The sequence below is a fragment of the Oncorhynchus tshawytscha genome, linkage group LG05 (genome assembly GCF_018296145.1).
Source record: "Oncorhynchus tshawytscha isolate Ot180627B linkage group LG05, Otsh_v2.0, whole genome shotgun sequence".
Classification (NCBI taxonomy): Eukaryota; Metazoa; Chordata; class Actinopteri; order Salmoniformes; family Salmonidae; genus Oncorhynchus; species Oncorhynchus tshawytscha.
Genome location: NC_056433.1, coordinates 89,617,855 through 89,633,654, shown reverse-complemented (window position 1 = coordinate 89,633,654; position 15,800 = coordinate 89,617,855). Strand labels below are relative to the sequence as shown.

The 15,800-nt window shown below is 50.4% G+C and overlaps 1 protein-coding gene across 1 annotated transcript in view; it reads left to right on the top strand.

Annotated features, from left to right (window-relative positions):
- The window catches only part of herc2 (HECT and RLD domain containing E3 ubiquitin protein ligase 2), a 170,942-nt gene that overhangs the window by 75,833 nt on the left and 79,309 nt on the right, over nt 1-15,800 (top strand). The window contains exons 44-53 of the mRNA XM_042322735.1: nt 1,115-1,261; nt 2,587-2,729; nt 4,653-4,917; nt 5,488-5,645; nt 7,650-7,748; nt 9,469-9,637; nt 9,752-9,877; nt 10,059-10,167; nt 10,541-10,680; nt 14,171-14,361. Of these exons, the coding sequence (XP_042178669.1) occupies nt 1,115-1,261; nt 2,587-2,729; nt 4,653-4,917; nt 5,488-5,645; nt 7,650-7,748; nt 9,469-9,637; nt 9,752-9,877; nt 10,059-10,167; nt 10,541-10,680; nt 14,171-14,361 (1,547 nt within the window). The remainder of the gene's footprint in view (nt 1-1,114; nt 1,262-2,586; nt 2,730-4,652; nt 4,918-5,487; nt 5,646-7,649; nt 7,749-9,468; nt 9,638-9,751; nt 9,878-10,058; nt 10,168-10,540; nt 10,681-14,170; nt 14,362-15,800) is intronic.

Genomic DNA, 15,800 nt, shown 5'->3' with positions numbered 1-15,800 from the left:
CGTTACCGTACTGAGGTTACCGTACTGAGGTTACCATAGGTTACTGTACTGATGTTACCGTAGGTTACTGTACTGATGTTACCGTACTGACGTTACCGTACTGACGTTACCGTACTGGTTACCGTACTGACGTTACCGTACTGAGGTTACCATAGGTTACTGTACTGATGTTACCGTGGTTACCGTACTGATGTTACCGTAGGTTACCGTACTGACGTTACCGTACTGAGGTTACCATAGGTTACTGTACTGATGTTACCGTAGGTTACTGTACTGATGTTACCGTACTGATGTTACCGTAGGTTACCGTACTGACATTACCGTAGGTTACTGTACTGATGTTACCATAGGTTACTGTACTGATGTTACCGTAGGTTACTGTACTGATGTTACTGTACTGATGTTACCGTACTGATGTTACCGTACTGACGTTACCGTACTGACGTTACCGTACTGATGTTACCGTACTGAGGTTACCATAGGTTACTGTACTGATGTTACCGTAGGTTACTGTACTGATGTTACCGTACTGACGTTACCGTAGGTTACCGTACTGACGTTACCGTAGGTTACCGTACTGGCGTTCTGACGTTACCGTAGGTTACCGTACTGGCGTTACCGCACTGGCGTTACCGTACTGGCGTTACCGTACTGGCGTTACCGTACTGAGGTTACCGTAGGTTACGGTGCTGGCGTTACCGTAGGTTACCGTGCTGACGTTACCGTAGGTTACCGTACTGACGTTCTGACGTTACCGTAGGTTACCGTACTGGCGTTACCGTACTGGCGTTACCGTACTGAGGTTACCGTACTGGCGTTACTGTAGGTTACGGTGCTGGCGTTACCGTAGGTTACCGTACTGACGTTACGGTGCTGGCGTTACCGTAGGTTACCGTACTACGATATGGTGGGTTCCTGTTGTCTTTCTGGCCGTGTTCTGCTTAGTGCTGTGGTACATGTGGTGGGTTCCTGTTGAATGGTTCTTTATGCCTCACTAACCTGACTCAACCTCCTGTTCGTCTCTCATCCTAACTCTATTTCACACAGTAGAAGTCTGTCTGTTCAGTGTGTGTTTGTGACAGTCCGGGTGTAACTGTGTGTGGTTGTCATCTAGCTGACCAGGTCGATGTTGGCCTCTTGCGGTGCCAGCAGCTGAGACTGTACATCCTGAAGGCAGCCAGGACCCTCCTCTCCCACCAGGACAAACTACGACAGATCCTCTCACAGGCTGCCGTGCTGGATCTCCCACCCAACTCCGGTGGTAAGCACTGATTCCAGGTCAGATCTAGTACTAGACCTCCTACCCAAACCCAGTGATTAGCACTGATTCCAGGTCAGATCTAGTACTAGACCTCCTACCCAACCCCGGTGATTAGCACTAATTCCGGGTCAGATCTAGTACTAGACCTCCTACCCAACCCCAGGGGTAAGCACTGATTCCAGGTCAGATCTAACCCTAGCAGGGCAAGACTGGTCCCCTTGTGGGTGGATATAATGATAACTCGGAGAAAGAGTCTATTGAATGGTTGACATTGTAGATATTTATTGGGTGACCTGAGGGCCCCCTCCCTCTCCTTACAGAGGAGCCTACGGCTGTGTCTCCAGACGTGGGTGACCTGTCTCCTGACTGTCTCCTGTCGCCCCTTATCCTCCTCCCTCTCCTTACAGAGGAGCCTACGGCTGTGTCTCCAGACGTGGGTGACCTGTCTCCTGACTGTCTCCTGTCCCCCTTATCCTCCTCCCTCTCCTTACAGAGGAGCCTACGGCTGTGTCTCCAGACGTGGGTGACCTGTCTCCTGAGGGTCCCCTGCCCCCTTATCCTCCTCCCTCTCCTTACAGAGGAGCCTGGCTGTGTCTCCAGACGTGGGTGACCTGTCTCCTGACTGTCTCCTGTTGGCCCCTTATCCTCCTCCCTCTCCTTAAGAGGAGCCTTGTGTCTCCAGACGTGGGTGACCTGTCTCCTGAGGGTCCCCTGCCCCCCTTATCCTCCTCCCTCTCCTTAAGAGGAGCCTGGCTTGTCTCCAGACGTGGGTGACCTGTCTCCTGACTGTCTCCTGTCGCCCCGAATCCTCCTCCCTCTCCTTACAGAGGAGCCTACGGCTGTGTCTCCAGACGTGGGTGACCTGTCTCCTGACTGTCTCCTGTCGCCCCTTATCCTCCTCCCTCTCCTTACAGAGGAGCCTACGGCTGTCTCTCCAGACGTGGGTGACCTGTCTCCTGACTGTCTCCTGTCGCCCTTATCCTCCTCCCTCTCCTTACAGAGGAGCCTACGGCTGTCTTTCCAGAACCTGTCTCCTGACTGTCTCCTGTCGCCCCTTATCCTCCTCCCTCTCCTTACAGAGGAGCCTATGTATCTCCAGAACCTGTCTCCTGACTGTCTCCTGTCGCCCCTTATCCTCCCTCTCCTTACAGAGGAGCCTACGGCTGTGTCTCCAGGCGTGGGTGACCTGTCTCCTGAGGGTCCCCTGCCACCCCTTATCCTCCTCCCTCTCCTTACAGAGGAGCCTACGGCTGTGTCTCCAGACGTGGGTGACCTGTCTCCTGACTGTCTCCTGTCGCCCCTTATCCTCCTCCCTCTCCTTACAGAGGAGCCTACGGCTGTGTCTCCAGACGTGGGTGACCTGTCTCCTGAGGGTCCCCTGCCCCCCCTTATCCTCCTCCAGCAGCTCCTTTCTGCAGCCACACAGCCCTCACCTATCAAGGCCATCTTCAACAGGCAGGAACTGGAGGTAAGCACAGCCACACACACACCTGCGTTTCCGTTAGCCAGTAATTGCCAGTTTTTGGCCAAATACAATAAATTACAATAAAATTGTTGCCGGCCAAATTGTCAGGGAGAAAAAGAATTCCATTGCAAAATGTCATTTGTTGATGGAAATACCAGTCAACTTCGAAGGCAACTACATACTGAGCAGAGATATCAATGCAACATGTAAAGTGTTTTATGAGCTGAAATAAAAGATCCCAGAAATGTTCCATGGCACAAAAAGCGCATTTCTTTCAAATTTTGTGCCACAGCATGTTGATGCTCAAAAGTACCGGGGGCTAATGGCTTGGTACCGGGGGCTAATGGCTTGGTACCGGGGGCTAATGGCTTGGTACCGGGGCTAATGGCTTGGTACCGGGGGCTAATGGCTTGGTACCGGGGGCTAATGGCTGTGTCATCTAAATGACCCTTGAGGGACTTGGGAATACACTGTCATGGCTCAAGTAGAAAAATATTTAGTAAGAAACAACTTTGTCATCGTTGTCAGATGTATTAGACAGATGGCAATGGTGTCATTAGCCAGCAAAATTAGTCCAAAAAAGCTATCAATGCTAACATTGGCTAGCTAAAATCTGGTGGTCTCCCCTCCATCTTAGCTAGCTAATGTTATACTGCCTCTAAAGTCAATCTGGAGACATCAAAAGGTTTTCCGACTAATTATTTCAGAACTGATGTTGTTTCTGTCCCTCTAGACTGCAGTGTGTCAGTACTGATGTTTCTGTCCCTCTATACTGCAGTGTGTCAGTACTGATGTTGTTTCTGTCCCTCTAGACTGCAGTGTGTCAGTACTGATGTTGTTTCTGTCCCTCTAGACTGCAGTGTGTCAGTACTGATGTTTCTGTCCCTCTATACTGCAGTGTGTCAGTACTGATGTTGTTTCTGTCCCTCTAGACTGCAGTGTGTCAGTACTGATGTTGTTTCTGTCCCTCTAGACTGCAGTGTGTCAGTACTGATGTTGTTTCTGTCCCTCTAGACTGCAGTGTGTCAGTACTGATGTTTCTGTCCCTCTAGACTACAGTGTGTCAGTACGGATGTTGTTTCTGTCCCTCTAGACTACAGTGTGTCAGTACTGATGTTGTTTCTGTCCCTCTAGACTACAGTGTGTCAGAACTGATGTTGTTTCTGTCCCTCTAGACTACAGTGTGTCAGTACTGATGTTGTTTCTGTCCCTCTAGACTACAGTGTGTCAGTACTGATGTTGTTTCTGTCCCTCTAGACTACAGTGTGTCAGTACTGATGTTGTTTCTGTCCCTCTATACTGCAGTGTGTCAGTACTGATGTTGTTTCTGTCCCTCTAGACTGCAGTGTGTCAGTACTGATGTTGTTTCTGTCCCTCTAGACTGCAGTGTGTCAGTACTGATGTTGTTTCTGTCCCTCTAGACTACAGTGTGTCAGTACGGATGTTGTTTCTGTCCCTCTAGACTACAGTGTGTCAGTACTGATGTTGTTTCTGTCCCTCTAGACTGCAGCCCTAGCAGTGTGTCAGTACTGATGTTGTTTCTGTCCCTCTAGACTACAGTGTGTCAGTACTGATGTTGTTTCTGTCCCTCTAGACTGCAGCCCTAGCAGTGTGTCAGTACTGATGTTGTTTCTGTCCCTCTAGACTACAGTGTGTCAGTACTGATGTTGTTTCTGTCCCTCTAGACTGCAGCCCTAGCAGTGTGTCAGTACTGATGTTGTTTCTGTCCCTCTAGACTGCAGCCCTAGCAGTGTGTCAGTACTGATGTTGTTTCTGTCCCTCTAGACTACAGTGTGTCAGTACTGATGTTGTTTCTGTCCCTCTAGACTGCAGCCCTAGCAGTGTGTCAGTACTGATGTTGTTTCTGTCCCTCTAGACTGCAGCCCTAGCAGTGTGTCAGTACTGATGTTGTTTCTGTCCCTCTAGACTGCAGCCCTAGCAGTGTGTCAGTACCTGGCGGTGGAGTCCACCCACCCCTCCTCCCCCCTGTTTGAGAGCAGTAGCTCCAGTGAGGCCACTACCCCTGTCACCGTGCAGCACGTCAAGGTCCCTAAACAGAAGAAGCAGAAGGCCTCTCCTGTCCCCCCGCTGCCTATTGTACTACAGCTGATGGAAATGGGTTTCCATAGGAACAATATCGAGTTTTCCCTCAAGTCTCTGTCTGGGACCGGCAGCGCCTCTGGTGTACCAGGTACTGTTGAACATATGTAATGGTGTGTATACAGTGAGCTCCAACAGTATTGTGATGGTGGGTATACAGTGAGCTCCAACAGTATTGTGATGGTGGGTATACAGTGAGCTCCAACAGTATTGTGATGGTGGGTATACAGTGAGCTCCAACAGTATTGTGATGGTGGGTATACAGTGAGCTCCAACAGTATTGTGATGGTGGGTATACAGTGAGCTCCAACAGTATTGTGATGGTGGGTATACAGTGAGCTCCAACAGTATTGTGATGGTGGGTATACAGTGAGCTCCAACAGTATTGTGATGGTGGGTATACAGTGAGCTCCAACAGTATTGTGATGGTGGGTATACAGTGAGCTCCAACAGTATTGTGATGGTGGGTATACAGTGAGCTCCAACAGTATTGTGATGGTGGGTATACAGTGAGCTCCAACAGTATTGTGATGGTGGGTATACAGTGAGCTCCAACAGTATTGTGATGGTGGGTATACAGTGAGCTCCAACAGTATTGTGATGGTGGGTATACAGTTAATGTTGTGTGTGTGTGTGTGTATTAATGTGTGTTGTCCTGTAGGTGTGGAGTCTTTAGTGGCCTGGTTGCTGGACCATCCTGATGTCCAGGTGACAGAGCTGTCTGATGTTGACACGGTGTCGGATGACTACTCTGAGGAGGAGCTGGAGGAGGAGCCGGAGGAGGAGCTGGAGGAGCAGGCTCCCACAGCCTTCCCAGTGGTATGTTTACCTGGCTCCAGACCCAGCTAATACACCCCTACCTGGTCACAGGCCCAGCTAATACACCCCTACCTGGTCACAGGCCCAGCTAATACACCCCTACCTGGTCACAGGCCCAGCTAATACACCCCTACCTGGTCACAGGCCCAGCTAATACACCCCTACCTGGTCACAGGCCCAGCTAATACACCCCTACCTGGTCACAGGCCCAGCTAATACACCCCTACCTGGTCACAGGCCCAGCTAATACACCCCTACCTGGTCACAGGCCCAGCTAATACACCCCTACCTGGTCACAGGCCCAGCTAATACACCCCTACCTGGTCACAGGCCCAGCTAATACACCCCTACCTGGTCACAGGCCCAGCTAATACACCCCTACCTGGTCACAGGCCCAGCTAATACACCCCTACCTGGTCACAGGCCCAGCTAATACACCCCTACCTGGTCACAGGCCCAGCTAATACACCCCTACCTGGTCACAGGCCCAGCTAATACACCCCTACCTGGTCACAGGCCCAGCTAATACACCCCTACCTGGTCACAGGCCCAGCTAATACACCCCTACCTGGTCACAGGCCCAGCTAATACACCTCTACCTGGTCACAGACCCAGCTAATACACCTCTACCTGGTCACAGACCCAGCTAATACACCCCTACCTGGCTAGCTTACCCCTACGACCTACCTGGTCACAGGTAGGCAGTCCCTGCAGCCATTACTGCTGAACCAATGACTCTGGGAATCACCCATAGATCTCTGCAGCCATTACTGCTGAACCAATGACTCTGGGAATCACCCATAGATCTCTGCAGCCATTACTGCTGAACCAATGACTCTGGGAATCACCCATAGATCTCTGCAGCCATTACTGCAGGACCAATGACTCTGGGAATCACCCGTGGTTCACTGCAGCCATTACTGCTGAACCAATGACTCTGGGAATCACCCATAGATCTCTGCAGCCATTACTGCTGAACCAATGACTCTGGGAATCACCCATAGATCTCTGCAGCCATTACTGCTGAACCAATGACTCTGGGAATCACCCGTGGTTCACTGCAGCCATTACTGCTGAACCAATGACTCTGGGAATCACCCATAGATCTCTGCAGCCATTACTGCTGAACCAATGACTCTGGGAATCACCCATAGATCTCTGCAGCCATTACTGCTGAACCAATGACTCTGGGAATCACCCATAGATCTCTGCAGCCATTACTGCTGAACCAATGACTCTGGGAATCACCCATAGATCTCTGCAGCCATTACTGCAGGACCAATGACTCTGGGAATCACCCATAGATCTCTGCAGCCATTACTGCAGGACCAATGACTCTGGGAATCACCCGTGGTTCACTGCAGCCATTACTGCTGAACCAATGACTCTGGGAATCACCCATAGATCTCTGCAGCCATTACTGCTGAACCAATGACTCTGGGAATCACCCATAGATCTCTGCAGCCATTACTGCTGAACCAATGACTCTGGGAATCACCCGTGGTTCACTGCAGCCATTACTGCTGAACCAATGACTCTGGGAATCACCCATAGATCTCTGCAGCCATTACTGCTGAACCAATGACTCTGGGAATCACCCATAGATCTCTGCAGCCATTACTGCTGAACCAATGACTCTGGGAATCACCCGTGGTTCACTGCAGCCATTACTGCTGAACCAATGACTCTGGGAATCACCCGTGGTTCACTGCAGCCATTACTGCTGAACCAATGACTCTGGGAATCACCCGTGGTTCACTGCAGCCATTACTGCTGAACCAATGACTCTGGGAATCACCTGTGGTTCACTGCAGCCATTACTGCTGAACCAATGACTCTGGGAATCACCCATAGATCTCTGCAGCCATTACTGCTGAACCAATGACTCTGGGAATCACCCGTGGTTCTTTTATCATGTTTAGCTACTATAATGCTGGAACTCAACCTGGAACTTTCACGTTAGATGAATTCATTGATGCATTTTACATCTCTGTGTGTCCTCAGCCTCCTGGTGCAGTGGTGACAGAGACTCAGACCTTTAAGAACCAATCAGATTTCCAGAGCAACGATGACTATGCTGTTTATATCAGAGAGAACATTCAGGTAAGACTGCTGTTTATATCAGAGAACATTCAGGTAAGACTGCCGTCTGGCCAAACTGAGCAATCAGGGGAGAAGGGCCTTGGCCAGGGAGGTGACCAAGAACCCGATGGTCACTCTGACAGAGCTCCAGAGTTCCTCTGTGGAGATGGGAGAACCTTCCAGAAGGACAACCATCTCTGCAGAACTCTACCAATCAGGCCTTTATGGTAGAGTGGCCAGATGGAAGCCACTCCTCAGTAAAAGGTACATGACAACCCACCTGGATTTTGCCAAAAGGCACCTAAAGTACTCTTAGACCATGAGAAAAAATATTCTATGGTCTGCTGAAACTAAGATTGAACTCTTTGGCCAGAATGCCAAGCGGTGAAGCATGGTGGTGGCAGCATCATGCTGTAGGAATGTTTTTCGGCAGCAGGGACTGGGAGACTAGACAGGATTGAGGGAAAGATGAACAGAGAAAAGTACAGAGAGATCATTGATGAAAACCTGCTCCAGAGCGCTCAGGACCTCAGACTGTGGCGAAGGTTCACCTTGCAACAGGACACCGACCCTAAGCACACAGCCAAGATAATGCAGGAGTGGCTTTGGAACAAGTCTCTGAATGTCCTTGAGTGGCCCAGACAGAGCCCGGACTTGAACCTGATCTAACATCTCTGGAGAGACCTGAAAATAGCTGTGCAGCGACCCTCCCCATCCAACCTGACAGAGCTTGAGAGAATCTGCAGAGAAGAATGGGAGGAACTCTCCAATTACAGGTGTGATGAAAAACATTTAAATCAGTTTTAGAAGAAGGCGTTAACGTACCAAAATGTGGAAAAAGTTGAGGGGTCGGAGTGCTTTCCGAATGCGCTGTATATGTATGCTGGTGTGACGCTGACAGGATAACCATCTGTCATACACTAAAGGACCTGTCAATGTGTGACGCTGTCCTGTCAGCATCACTGTCCTATAGGTTCTCCACTAAAGGCCTAGGTCCTATAGGTTCTCCACTAAAGGCCCAGGTCCAATGTAATAGCAGATGGTTCTGGTCTACTGAACTGGCTGTGTCTCATAGACACCAATGTAATAGCAGATGGGTCTGGTCTACTGAACTGGCTGTGTCATAGACACCAATGTAATAGCAGATGGGTCTGGTCTACTGAACTGGCTGTGTCTCATAGACACCAATGTAATAGCAGATGGGTCTGGTCTACTGAACTGGCTGTGTCATAGACACCAATGTAATAGCAGATGGTTCTGGTCTACTGAACTGGCTGTGTCATAGACACCAATGTAATAGCAGATGGTTCTGGTCTACTGAACTGGCTGTGTCATAGACACCAATGTAATAGCAGATGGTTCTGGTCTACTGAACTGGCTGTGTCATAGACACCAATGTAATAGCAGATGGGTCTGGTCTACTGAACTGGCTGTCTCATAGACACCAATGTAATAGCAGATGGGTCTGGTCTACTTAGTTCTTTGACTTTCATTGAGCCAGAGAAAAACAGACAACCAGTGAGTGGAGTGTCATGCCTCCTCTTCTGTCTCTTGCGTATGAGGAAGTATATTTAACTTCTGACCTCTAACCCCCGATATCTGTATGTAGGGTGGGCATGACGTTGAAGTGCTGTAGAACGTATGAGGAAGTGTTTAACCTCTGACCCCTATGTACTGTAGGTGGGCATGATGATGAAGTGTATTTAATGTCTGACCTCTAACCCCTGAACTCTGTGTTTAGGTGGGCATGATGGTGAAGTGCTGTAGAACGTATGAGGAAGTGTACGAGGGAGACGTTGGGAAGGTAATTAAACTGGACAGAGATGGACTCCATGACCTGAATGTCCAGTGTGACTGGCAGCAGAAAGGCGGGACCTACTGGGTCCGCTATATACACACTCAACTACTAGGTAAGATGGATGCTTTAAAGCTGTTTATATTAATGTGACTGGATCTCCTGTAACCTGTTTTCTGATTCGCCAGGAGCATGTTGATATTAATGTGACTGGATCTCCTTGCTCCAGGCTTCCCACCACAGACCTCTCCATCCCACATTAAGATCGGGGACAAAGTGAGGGTGAAGGCTACCGTCACGACGCCGAAGTACAAATGGGGCTCTGTCACTCACAGGAGTGTAGGAGTGGTCAAGGGTAAGTCACTCGTTTGCTATTTATTATGGTCATTTTGTTTTCTACCTGTATTTAAGGCCCAAGCATCTCGTGGCCTGTGCTACTGGCGTCTTTAAGATGGTTATTTTAAAGGAGAAATGTCGCCCTCCGTTATCTACCTGCTTAAATAATGGTTCTAAGTCAACTATGGTCCTGTGTTCAGCTTTCAGTGCCAATGGGAAGGATGTGATTCTGGACTTCACTCAGCAGTCTCACTGGACCGGGCTGCTGTCTGAGATGGAGCTGGTTCCCAGTGTCCACCCGGGAGTCCGGTACGGATACATTTGTTGAATAGGTGTTTTATTTTACCTTTTTGTATTTTACCAGGCACGTCCATTAAGAAAACGATGGCCGCAATACTGTTCACAATGACAGGACCCAAGTTATCAATGGATGTTTTAACCCCTTATACGGTCTGTTATGGTCACCTCTGATCTCTGTGTCTAACTCTGTTCCTGCAGCTCTAATGGTCACCTCTGATCTCTGTGTCTAACTCTGTTCCTGCAGCTCTAATGGTCACCTCTGATCTCTGTGTCTAACTCTGTTCCTGCAGCTCTAATGGTCACCTCTGATCTCTGTGTCTAACTCTGTTCCTGCAGCTCTAATGGTCACCTCTGATCTCTGTGTCTAACTCTGTTCCTGCAGCTGTGATGGCTGTCAGATGTTCCCTATCAACGGCCCCAGGTTCAAATGTAGACACTGTGACGACTTTGACTTCTGTGAGAGGTGCTTTAAAACACGCCAACACAACACCAGGCACTCTTTTGTACGTGTCAACGAACCAGGTGAGTTCCACACTTCTGTTATTCATTGAGATCTGAATCTCATGTGAATTTCCTTTTCCATTTCAGACCAAACTACTTCTCACTTAAAACAGTTTTTGTGTTTTATACTTTATTGTGCAGTTTCCTGTTCTCCTCCAGGCCAGTAGTGTTAATCTGTCTGTTCTCCTCCAGGCCAGTACCCAGTAGTGTTAATCTGTCTGTTCTCCTCCAGGCCAGTAGTGTTAATCTGTCTGTTCTCCTCCAGACCAGTAGTGTTAATCTGTCTGTTCTCCTCCAGGCCAGTAGTGTTAATCTGTCTGTTCTCCTCCAGACCAGTAGTGTTAATCTGTCTGTTCTCCTCCAGGCCAGTACCCAGTAGTGTTAATCTGTCTGTTCTCCTCCAGGCCAGTACCCAGTAGTGTTAATCTGTCTGTTCTCCTCCAGGCCAGTAGTGTTAATCTGTCTGTTCTCCTCCAGACCAGTACCCAGTAGTGTTAATCTGTCTGTTCTCCTCCAGAACAGTACCCAGTAGTGTTAATCTGTCTGTTCTCCTCCAGGCCAGTAGTGTTAATCTGTCTGTTCTCCTCCAGAACAGTACCCAGTAGTGTTAATCTGTCTGTTCTCCTCCAGACCAGTAGTGTTAATCTGTCTGTTCTCCTCCAGGCCAGTAGTGTTAATCTGTCTGTTCTCCTCCAGAACAGTACCCAGTAGTGTTAATCTGTCTGTTCTCCTCCAGACCAGTAGTGTTAATCTGTCTGTTCTCCTCCAGAACAGTACCCAGTAGTGTTAATCTGTCTGTTCTCCTCCAGGCCAGTAGTGTTAATCTGTCTGTTCTCCTCCAGGCCAGTACCCAGTAGTGTTAATCTGTCTGTTCTCCTCCAGACCAGTACCCAGTAGTGTTAATCTGTCTGTTCTCCTCCAGACCAGTACCCAGTAGTGTTAATCTGTCTGTTCTCCTCCAGACCAGTACCCAGTAGTGTTAATCTGTCTGTTCTCCTCCAGACCAGTACCCAGTAGTGTTAATCTGTCTGTTCTCCTCCAGGCCAGTAGTGTTAATCTGTCTGTTCTCCTCCAGGCCAGTACCCAGTAGTGTTAATCTGTCTGTTCTCCTCCAGGCCAGTAGTGTTAATCTGTCTGTTCTCCTCCAGACCAGTACCCAGTAGTGTTAATCTGTCTGTTCTCCTCCAGACCAGTACCCAGTAGTGTTAATCTGTCTGTTCTCCTCCAGGCCAGTAGTGTTAATCTGTCTGTTCTCCTCCAGAACAGTACCCAGTAGTGTTAATCTGTCTGTTCTCCTCCAGACCAGTAGTGTTAATCTGTCTGTTCTCCTCCAGGCCAGTAGTGTTAATCTGTCTGTTCTCCTCCAGAACAGTACCCAGTAGTGTTAATCTGTCTGTTCTCCTCCAGACCAGTAGTGTTAATCTGTCTGTTCTCCTCCAGGCCAGTAGTGTTAATCTGTCTGTTCTCCTCCAGGCCAGTACCCAGTAGTGTTAATCTGTCTGTTCTCCTCCAGACCAGTACCCAGTAGTGTTAATCTGTCTGTTCTCCTCCAGACCAGTACCCAGTAGTGTTAATCTGTCTGTTCTCCTCCAGACCAGTACCCAGTAGTGTTAATCTGTCTGTTCTCCTCCAGGCCAGTAGTGTTAATCTGTCTGTTCTCCTCCAGGCCAGTACCCAGTAGTGTTAATCTGTCTGTTCTCCTCCAGGCCAGTAGTGTTAATCTGTCTGTTCTCCTCCAGACCAGTACCCAGTAGTGTTAATCTGTCTGTTCTCCTCCAGGCCAGTACCCAGTAGTGTTAATCTGTCTGTTCTCCTCCAGGCCAGTAGTGTTAATCTGTCTGTTCTCCTCCAGGCCAGTAGTGTTAATCTGTCTGTTCTCCTCCAGGCCAGTACCTGTTCTCCTCCAGTAGTGTTAATCTGTCTGTTCTCCTCCAGGCCAGTACCCAGTAGTGTTAATCTGTCTGTTCTCCTCCAGGCCAGTACCCAGTAGTGTTAATCTGTCTGTTCTCCTCCAGGCCAGTACCCAGTAGTGTTAATCTGTCTGTTCTCCTCCAGACCAGTACCCAGTAGTGTTAATCTGTCTGTTCTCCTCCAGACCAGTACCCAGTAGTGTTAATCTGTCTGTTCTCCTCCAGACCAGTACCCAGTAGTGTTAATCTGTCTGTTCTCCTCCAGACCAGTAGTGTTAATCTGTCTGTTCTCCTCCAGGCCAGTAGTGTTAATCTGTCTGTTCTCCTCCAGACCAGTACCCAGTAGTGTTAATCTGTCTGTTCTCCTCCAGACCAGTACCCAGTAGTGTTAATCTGTCTGTTCTCCTCCAGACCAGTACCCAGTAGTTAATCTGTCTGTTCTCCTCCAGACCAGACCAGTAGTGTTAATCTGTCTGTTCTCCTCCAGACCAGTACCCAGTAGTGTTAATCTGTCTGTTCTCCTCCAGGCCAGTAGTGTTAATCTGTCTGTTCTCCTCCAGACCAGTACCCAGTAGTGTTAATCTGTCTGTTCTCCTCCAGACCAGTACCCAGTAGTGTTAATCTGTCTGTTCTCCTCCAGGCCAGTAGTGTTAATCTGTCTGTTCTCCTCCAGGCCAGTAGTGTTAATCTGTCTGTTCTCCTCCAGGCCAGTAGTGTTAATCTGTCTGTTCTCCTCCAGGCCAGTAGTGTTAATCTGTCTGTTCTCCTCCAGACCAGTACCCAGTAGTGTTAATCTGTCTGTTCTCCTCCAGACCAGTACCCAGTAGTGTTAATCTGTCTGTTCTCCTCCAGACCAGTAGTGTTAATCTGTCTGTTCTCCTCCAGACCAGTAGTGTTAATCTGTCTGTTCTCCTCCAGGCCAGTACCCAGTAGTGTTAATCTGTCTGTTCTCCTCCAGGCCAGTACCCAGTAGTGTTAATCTGTCTGTTCTCCTCCAGGCCAGTACCCAGTAGTGTTAATCTGTCTGTTCTCCTCCAGAACCAGTACCCAGTAGTGTTAATCTGTCTGTTCTCCTCCAGGCCAGTCCAGTGTTAATCTGTCTGTTCTCCTCCAGGCCAGTACCAGTAGTGTTAATCTGTCTGTTCTCCTCCAGGCCAGTACCTGTTCTCCTCCAGTAGTGTTAATCTGTCTGTTCTCCTCCAGACCAGTAGTGTTAATCTGTCTGTTCTCCTCCAGACCAGTAGTGTTAATCTGTCTGTTCTCCTCCAGACCAGTAGTGTTAATCTGTCTGTTCTCCTCCAGACCAGTAGTGTTAATCTGTCTGTTCTCCTCCAGGCCAGTACCCAGTAGTGTTAATCTGTCTGTTCTCCTCCAGGCCAGTACCCAGTAGTGTTAATCTGTCTGTTCTCCTCCAGGCCAGTAGTGTTAATCTGTCTGTTCTCCTCCAGGCCAGTACCCAGTAGTGTTAATCTGTCTGTCCTCCTCCAGACCAGTACCCAGTAGTGTTAATCTGTCTGTTCTCCTCCAGGCCAGTAGTGTTAATCTGTCTGTTCTCCTCCAGGCCAGTACCCAGTAGTGTTAATTTGTCTGTTCTCCTCCAGGCCAGTCTCCAGCTTTCTGTGGGCGCTCAGGGAAGCAGTTGAAGCGTCACCACGGCAACCAGAGGGGCATGCTGGTAGATGAGTGGTCCAGAGCCGTCAAAAGCCTCAACGTGTCGTCGTCTGTCAACCAGGCATCACGCCTCATCGACTGCAGTGAGCTCTGCTGGCAGTCCTCTGGGTCACAGGGAAAGGTGAGAGGCGTTGGGACCGTATTCAAACACATTCGCACAAGAAAAACACCAAAACACCTGATACAGTGCTTCTGTTTTCCTATGTATTTTATAGGTACTGCCTTGCAGGTAGATGCAGGGTGTGTTGGCAGGGTGTGTTGGCAGGGTGTGTTGGCAGGGTGTGTTGGCAGGGTGTGTTGGCAGGGTGTGTTGGCAGGGTGTGTTGGCAGGGTGTGTTGGCAGGGTGTGTTGGCAGGGTGTGTTGGCAGGGTGTGTTGGCGGAGGCAGGGTGTGTTGGCAGGGGTGTTGGCGGAGGCAGGGTGTGTTGGCGGAGGCAGGGTGTGTTGGCAGGGTGTGTTGGCGGAGGCAGGGTGTGTTGGCGGAGGCAGGGTGTGTTGGCAGGGTGTGTTGGCGGAGGCAGGGTGTGTTGGCGGAGGCAGGGTGTGTTGGCGGAGGCAGGGTGTGTTGGCGGAGGCAGGGTGTGTTGGCAGGGTGTGTTGGCGGATGGGGTGTGTGGCGGAGGTTGGCAGGGTGTGTTGGCGGAGGCAGGGTGTGTTTGCAGGGTGTGTTGGCGGATGCAGGGTGTGTTGGCGGAGGCAGGGTGTGTTGGCGGAGGCAGGGTGTGTTGGCGGAGGCAGGGTGTGTTTGCAGGGTGTGTTGGCGGAGGCAGGGTGTGTTTGGCAGGGTGTGTTGGCGGAGGCAGGGTGTGTTGGCAGGGTGTGTTTGGCAGGGTGTGTTGGCAGGGTGTGTTGGCAGGGTGTGTTGGCAGGGTGTGTTGGCAGGGTGTGTTGGCAGGGTGTGTTGGCAGGGTGTGTTGGCAGGGTGTGTTGGCAGGGTGTGTTGGCAGGGGGTGTGTTGGCAGGGTGTGTTTGGCAGGGTGTGTTTGGGAGGCAGGGTGTGTTGGCAGGGTGTGTTGGCAGGGTGTGTTGGCAGGGTGTGTTGGCAGGGTGTGTTGGCAGGGTGTGTTGGCAGGGTGTGTTGGCGGATGCAGGGTGTGTTGGCAGGGTGTGTTGGCAGGGCAGGGTGTGTTGGCGGAGGGTGTGTTGGCGGATGCAGGGTGTGTTGGCGGAGGCGGGGTGTGTTGGCGGAGGCGGGGTGTGTTGGCGGAGGCGGAGGCAGGGTGTGTTGGCGGAGGCGGGGTGTGTTGGCGGAGGCGGGTGTGTTGGCGGAGGCGGGGTGTGTTGGCGGAGGCAGGGTGTGTTGGCGGAGGCGGGGTGTGTTGGCGGAGGCAGGGTGTGTTGGCGGGTGTGTTGGCAGGGTGTGTTGGCGGAGTTGCAGGGTGTGTTGGCAGGGTGTGTTGGCAGGGTGTGTTGGCGGAGGCAGGGTGTGTTGGCAGGGTGTGTTGGCGGAGGCAGGGTGTGTTGGCGGAGGCAGGGTGTGTTGGCGGAGGCAGGGTGTGTTGGCAGGGTGTGTTGGCGGAGGCAGGGTGTGTTGGCGGAGGCAGGGTGTGTTGGCAGGGT